This window comes from Rhinoraja longicauda, chromosome 44, assembly GCF_053455715.1.
Source record: "Rhinoraja longicauda isolate Sanriku21f chromosome 44, sRhiLon1.1, whole genome shotgun sequence".
Classification (NCBI taxonomy): domain Eukaryota; kingdom Metazoa; phylum Chordata; class Chondrichthyes; order Rajiformes; family Arhynchobatidae; genus Rhinoraja; species Rhinoraja longicauda.
Window position 1 is genome coordinate 4113003 of NC_135996.1, and position 7500 is coordinate 4120502.

General features: G+C 51.2%; 1 protein-coding gene across 1 annotated transcript in view; it reads left to right on the plus strand.

The window, feature by feature from the left end:
• The window catches only part of LOC144612336 (leucine-rich repeat-containing protein 71-like), a 61238-nt gene that overhangs the window by 34608 nt on the left and 19130 nt on the right, over nt 1-7500 (plus strand). Inside the window, exon 2 of the mRNA XM_078431912.1 lies at nt 2374-2442. Coding sequence (XP_078288038.1) covers nt 2374-2442 — 69 coding nt within the window. The remainder of the gene's footprint in view (nt 1-2373; nt 2443-7500) is intronic.

The following is a 7500-nucleotide window of genomic DNA, read 5'->3' on the forward strand; positions in this document are numbered from 1 at the left end:
TGTGGAATTCTCTGCCTCAGAAGGCAGCGGAGGCCAATTCTCTGAATGCATTCACGAGAGAGCTAGAGAGAGCTCTTAAGGATGGCGGAGTCAGGGGGTATGGGGAGAAGGCAGGAACGGGGTACTGATTGAGAATGATCAGCCATGATCACATTGAATGGCGGTGCGTACAGGCTCGAAGGGCCGAATGGCCTCCTCCTGCACCAATTGTCTATTGTCTATTGTCTACAATGGTGGGGAGTGAAAGAAAATAACTGCAGATGCTGGTACAAATCGAAGGTATTTATTCACAAAACGCTGGAGTAACTCAGCAGGTCGGGCAGCATCTCAGGAGAGAAGGAATGGGCGACGTTTCGGGTCGAGACCCTTCTATATAGACTTGGGGGTTATTATTTTTGCACTTTAGGCACAGTGGCGCAGCGGTAGAGTTGCTGCCTCACGGCCCCAAAGACCCGGGTTCGATCCCGACCACGGGGCGCCGTCTGTACGGAGTTTTGGTCTCCTAACCTGAGGAAAGACGTTCTTGCCTTAGAGGAGTACAGAGAAGGTTCACCAGATTGATCCCTGGGATGGCGGGACTTACATATGAGGAAAGACTAGATAGACTCGGCTTGTACTCGCTGGAATTTAGAAGACTGAGGGGGGATCTTATAGAAACATATAAAATTCTTAAGGGGTTGGACAGGCTAGATGCGGGAAGATTGTTCCCGATGTTGGGGAAGTCCGGAACAAGGGGTCACAGTTTAAGGATAAGGGGGAAGTCTTTTAGGACCGAGATGAGAAAACATTTCTTCACACAGAGAGTGGTGAATCTGTGGAATTCTCTGCCACAGAAGGTAGTTGAGGCCAGTTCATTGGCTATATTTAAGAGGGAGTTAGATGTGGCCCTTGTGGCTAAAGGGAATCAGGGGGTATGGAGAGAAGGCAGGTACGGGATACTGAGTTGGATGATCAGGCCATGATCATATTGAATGGCGATGCGTACAGGCTCGAAGGGCCGAATGGCCTACTCCTGCACCTATTTTCTATGTTTCTATGTTTCTATGTTTGTACGTTCTCCCCGTGACTTTTCCCCGAGATCTTCGGCTCCTTCCCACACTCCAACGGCGTGGAGGTTTGTAGATTGAATGATCTGCCATGATCACATTGAATGGCGGTGCGTACAGGCTCGAAGGGCCGAATGGCCTCCTCCTGCACCTATTGTCTATTGATTGCTTCGGTGAAATTGTAAATAGCCCCTAGCGCTAGTGTAGAGGGTGATCACCGATCATCGGTGGGCCGAATGGCCTGCATTTCCAAACGAAACTAAACTAAACTTTAGAAATACAATGAGGAAACAAGACCATCGATCCCTGTACATTAACACCATCCCACACACACACACACACACACACACACTATGGATTATTTTACATTATACCAAGCCAATCAGCCTACAAACCTGCACGTCTTTGGAGAATAAAGGGTCGGCCATTTTGGACGGAGATGAGGAAAAACATCTTCACCCAGAGAGTTGTGAATGTGTGGAATTCTCTGCCACAGAGGGCAGTGGAGGCCAATTCACTGGATGCTTTCAAGAGAGAGCTAGATAGAGCTCTTAGGGCTAACGATATCAAGGGATGTGGGGAGAAGGCAGGAACGGGGTACTGATTGAGAATGATCAGCCATGATCACATTGAATGGGGGTGCGTACAGGCTCGAAGGGCCAAATGGCCTCCTCCTGCACCTATTGTCTGTTGTCTATTGTCTATTGATGGCTTAATTCTACTCCTGTCATCTTATGAGCTTATGAAGCGGGCGATGTTGCCTCACTGACCTCCGTCTCTCTCTCTCTCTCTCTCTCTCTCTCTCTCTCTCTCTCTCTCTCTCTCTCTCTCTCTCTCTCTCTCTCTCTCTGTCTCCCGCAGTCTCTGGAACGTGGGTCTGAAGTATATAGACTTGGGGGTTATTATTTTTGTACTTTAGGCACGGTGGCGCAGCGGTAGAGTTGGCGCCTCACGGCGCCAGAGACCCGGGTTCCATCCCGACTACGGGCGCCGTCTGTGCGGAGTTTGTACGTTCTCCCCGTGACCTGCGTGGGTTTTCTCCGGGCGCTCCGGTTTCCTCCCACACTCCAAAGACGTGCGGGTTTGTAGATTAATTGGTAAATGTAAAAATCGTCCCTAGTGTGTGTGTGTAGGATAGTGTTAGTGTGCGGGGATCGCTGGTCGGCGCGGACCCGGTGGGCCGGAGGGCCTGTTTCCGCGCTGTGTCTGTAAACTAAACTGAACTGAACTGAGAGGGTGGTTGGGGAGGGGGGTGGGGTTTTGTTGTGTGAGGCGGGCTGTTGGTAAGGTGGGCCAGTTGGCAACCGCACCTTGTTTCTGCTTCTAGGACGGTGGTCCTGGATGGTAACCCCATTGCCACACAGCCCTACCATCTACTCTTGACTGACGACAGCCCGTAAGTACCTCCGTCGGAAAGGACCGGGCCTTCCCTTCCAGCACCTCCGAGATGGCCCTCGGACCTTTTCGCCACCTCGGTCGAGATCCCTCCACCAGTCACGTCTCCCCAAGTACGCCATCTTTCCCCCCTCCCCGGAGACCGTTCCATAGAAACATAGAAACATAGAAAATAGGTGCAGGAGGAGGCCATTTGGCCCTTCGAGCCTGTACGCACCACCATTAAATATGATCATGGCTGATCATCCAACTCAGTATCCCGTACCTACCTTCTCTCCATACCCCCTGATCCCTTTAGCCACAAGGGCCACATCTAACTCCCTCTTAAATATAGCCAATGAACTGGCCTCAACTACCTTCTGTGGCAGAGAATTCCACAGATTCACCACTCTCTGTGTGAAAAAAAATGTTCTCATCTCGGTCCTAAAAGACTTCCCCCTCATCCTTAAACTGTGACCCCTTGTTCTGGACTTCCCCAACATCGGGAACAATCTTCCTGCATCTAGCCTGTCCAACCCCTTAAGAATTTTATATGTTTCTATAAGATCCCCCCTTAGTCTTCTAAATTCCAGCGAGTACAAGCCGAGTCTATCCAGTCTTTCTTCATATGAAAGTCCTGCCATCCCAGGGATCAATCTGGTGAACCTTCTCTGTACTCCCTCTAAGGCTAGAATGTCTTTCCTCAGATTAGGAGACCAAAATCAGATTAGTTCTCCCTGCAGAATGGTTTCAGAATGATTGCGGAGCATTTGGATAGCAGTAACAGGACCGTTCCGAGCCAGCATGGATTTACACAGGGGAAATCATGCTTGAAATCCACATTAGGCAAGAAATGGTGTTGGGTAGACTGATGGGACTGAAGGCTGATAAATCCCCAGGGCCTGATGGTCTGCATCCCAGAGTACTTAAGGTGGTGGCGCTAGAAATTGTGGACGCATTGGTGATCATTTTCCAATGTTCTATCGATTCAGGATCAGTTCCTGTGGATTGGAGGGTAGCTAATGTTGTCCCACTTTTTAAGAAAGGAGGGAGAGAGAAAACGGGTAATTATAGACCAGTTAGTCTGACATCAGTGGTGGGGAAGATGCTGGAGTCAATTATAAAAGACAAAATTGCGGAGCATTTGGATAGCAGTAACGGGATCGTTCCGAGTCAGCATGGATTTACGAAGGGGAAATTGCGATGTATACATGCAACAATATGGTAAAGCTCTGCCTGCACAGCTGCTAAAATACAGAGAGTTAAAATGGCGATCTTCAACAGTTCAACAGTTCAACAGAGCTTTATTTGTCATTCGGTACCAAGGTACCGAGCGAAACTACATAGCAGTCACACACACAAAAGAACACAAGACACATGACCCCAACACATAACGTCCATCACAGTGACTCCAAACACCCCCTCACTGTGATGGAGTCAACAAAACTTCCACTCTCTTCCCCACGCCCACGGACAGACAGCTCGTCCCCGACCAACCCGCACAGTCCCCGCAAGGGGATGGAAGTCCCCGCGGCCGAGCCGCACCGGGCGCTGAGACGTCTCGCGGCCGAACCGGGCGATGGAAGGCCCCGCGACCGAGCCTTGCGCAGCTAAGTCCCGCGGCCGAGCCGCACCGGGCGATGGAAGGCCCCGTGGCCAAGCCGCACCGGGCGATGTTAAGTCCAGCGGCCGAGCCGCACCAGCGATGAAAAGTCCCGCGGCCGAGCCGCGCCGGGTGATGTAAAGTCCCGCAGCCGAGCCGCGTCGGGCGATGTAAAGTCCAGCGGCCGAGCCGCACCGGGCGATGGAAGGCCCCGCGGCCAAGCCGCACCGGGCACTGTTAAGTCCAGCGGCCGAGCCGCACCGGGCGATGTTAGGCCCCGCGGCCGAGCCGCACCGGGCGATGGAAGGCCCCGCAGCCGAGCCGCAACCCGTGCCGTGAGGAAGAGACCTAAAAGAGAAAGGTTTCCCCCACTCCCCCACCACCACCACCCCCCACACATACACAACCAAAAAAAAACCAAAAACCATCCCAACACCGACACACAACAACAAAAATGGAAAAAAGACGAACAGACTGCTAGCGAGCCGCAGCCGTTAGGCGCCGCCACTTCCATAAATGGCGTCCAGACCTGTGTTGTTTTGGTCTCCCACTCAATGCGTGCTTTAGAGAATGATACTGAGTAAAACGTGTCATTAATTAGCGACGAGGATAAACTTGTTTTGAAGTTTCGCTTGGTGACTTGCTGTGGTGGCTACAATGGCTATTTTTGGCTCAATTGGGGAATTTGATGTTGCACAGGGCGACTGGGTGCAGTACGCCGAGCGCATTGAACATTACTTCCTAGCCAACGACATTACAGATGCAGGAAAGAAGAGGGCTATCTTGCTTTCCGTGTGTGGAGGACCAACGTACAGACTCATCTCGAGTTTACTGGCTCCACAGAAACCTGGGCAAGTCGAATATTCGGAGATTGTGTCAACAGTCACGAATCACAAGGTCCCAAAACCGTCGGTCATCGTCCAGCGTTACAAATTCAACTCTCGTCATCGGCAACCGGGTGAGTCGGTCGGTCGTTGATTATGTGGCCGAGTTCCGTCACCTCGCTGAACATTTGTGCTTATGGGTCGAATCTCAATGAAACGTCACGTGATCGTTTGGTGTGTGGGATCGATGATGACCGCATTCAACGTCGGTTATTGTCGGAAGCCACGCTGGATTTCGACAAGGCACTCGGTCGGTATCGCCACCGCTATGGAGGCGGCAGACCGCCACACGGCTGATCTCCGTGACGGGAAACGAAAGCCAAGCCAAGCGATAAACAAAATCACGAAATCAAGGGGGCTCACAGTGGTCAGCCCAAGCGGAGAACCATAAGAGGATCGTTGTGTTAAGACAATAGACAATAGACAATAGGTGCAGGAGGAGGCCATTCAGCCCTTCGAGCCTGTACGCACCGCCATTCAATGCGATCATGGCTGATCACTCTCAATCAGTACCCTGTTCCTGCCTTCTCCCCATACCCCCTCACTCCGCTATCCTTAAGAGCTCTATCCAGCTCTCTCTTGAAAGCATCCAACGAACTGGCCTCCACTGCCCTCTGAGGCAGAGAATTCCACAGATTCACAACTCTCTGACTGAAAAAGTTCTTCCTCATCTCCGTTCTAAATGGCCGACCCCTTATTCTTAAACTGTGTGGCCCCTTGTTCTGGACTCCCCCAACATTGGGAACATGTTTCCTGCCTCTAACGTGTCCAATCCCCTAATTATCTTATACGTTTCAATAAGATCCCCCCTCATCCTTCTAATAACAGTGTTGTCGCTGTGGTGGCTCTCCCCATGCTGACCTGAACGACTGACTGTCCAGCGAAACAGGTGGATTGTATCAACTGTGGGGGAAAAGGGCATTTCTCACGGGTGTGCAGGTCGAGTGGGGAAAACGCTCAGCGTGGAAAGAAAAAACTGCAGAAAATCAGTCAGCCGGAAAAACGGATAAAAGCCACCAACTGACCGAGGAAGGTGATGTGTATGGTCTTTATCATACTAAAAGTTACTCCTTTCACTGTGGACATGTGTGTGGGGGGGGAAGACTATCCCCATGCAAATCGACACCGGAGCTGGAGTTACACTTATCAGTGAAGAGACGTGGAAGGACCACTGGCGAAAAGGTGAAAGGTTACGCCTTCGTGATAGCACCGTGGTTCTCCGTACTTACACTGGAGAGAAAGTGGGATTGTTTGAAGAATGTTCGGTGCCCGTCTCTCGCAACCAGCAAACAGCGACGCTCAAGCTGCTGGTAGCGAAGGGGGCGGGACCAAGCCTACTTGGCCGTGAGTGGATGAACGTTCTGCGACTCGACTGGCAGGAGGTGAACCAGGTCAGGGTGGACGGCCGCCTGCATTCAGGGGAGAGCCGGTGGATGTGGTATACCTCGACTTTCAGAAAGTCTTCGACAAGGTCCCACACAGGAGATTAGTGGGCAAAATTAGAGCACATGGTATTGGGGGTAGGGTACTGACATGGATAGAAAATTGGTTGACAGACAGAAAGCAAAGAGTGGGGATAAATGGGTACCTTTCAGAATGGCAGGCAGTGACTAGTGGGGTACCGCAAGGCTCGGTGCTGGGACCGCAGCTATTTACATCAATGACCTGGATGAAGGGATTAAAAGTACCATTAGCAAATTTGCCGATGATACAAAGCTGGGTGGCCGTGTGAACTGTGAGGAAGATGCTATGAGGTTGCAGGGTGACTTGGACAGGTTGTGTGAGTGGGCGGATGCATGGCCGATGCAGTTTAATGTGGATAAGTGTGAGGTTATCCACTTTGGTGGTAAGAATAGGAAGGCAGAGTATTATCTGAATGGTGTCAAGTTAGGAAAAGGGGACGTACAACGAGATCTGGGTGTCCTAGTGCATCAGTCACTGAAAGGAAGCATGCAGGTACAGCAGGCAGTGAAGAAAGCCAATGGCATGTTGGCCTTCATAACAAGAGGAGTTGAGTATAGGAGCAAAGAGGTCCTTCTGCAATTGTACCGGGCCCTGGTGAGACCGCACCTGGAGTACTGTGTGCAGTTTTGGTCTCCAAATTTGAGGAAGGATATTCTTGCTATTGAGGGCGTGCAGCGTAGGTTCACTAGGTTGATTCCCGGAATGGCGGGACTGTCGTATGTTGAAAGGCTGGAGCGACTGGGCTTGTATACACTGGCATTTAGAAAGATGAGAGGGGATCTTATCGAAACGTATAAGATTATTAAGGGGTTGGACACGTTAGAGGCAGGAAACATGTTCCCAATGTTGGGGGAGTCCAGAACCAGGGGCCACACACAGTTTAAGAATAAGGGGTCGGCCATTTAGAACGGAGATGAGGAAAAACCTTTTCAGTCAGAGAGTTGTGAATCTGTGGAATTCTCTGCCTCAGAAGGCAGTGGAGGCCAATTCTCTGAATGCATTCAAGAGAGAGCTGGATAGAGCTCTTAAGGATAGCGGAGTCAGGGGGTACGGGGAGAAGGCAGGAACGGGGTACTGATTGAGAGTGATCAGCCATGATCACATTGAATGGCGGTGCGTACAGGCTCGA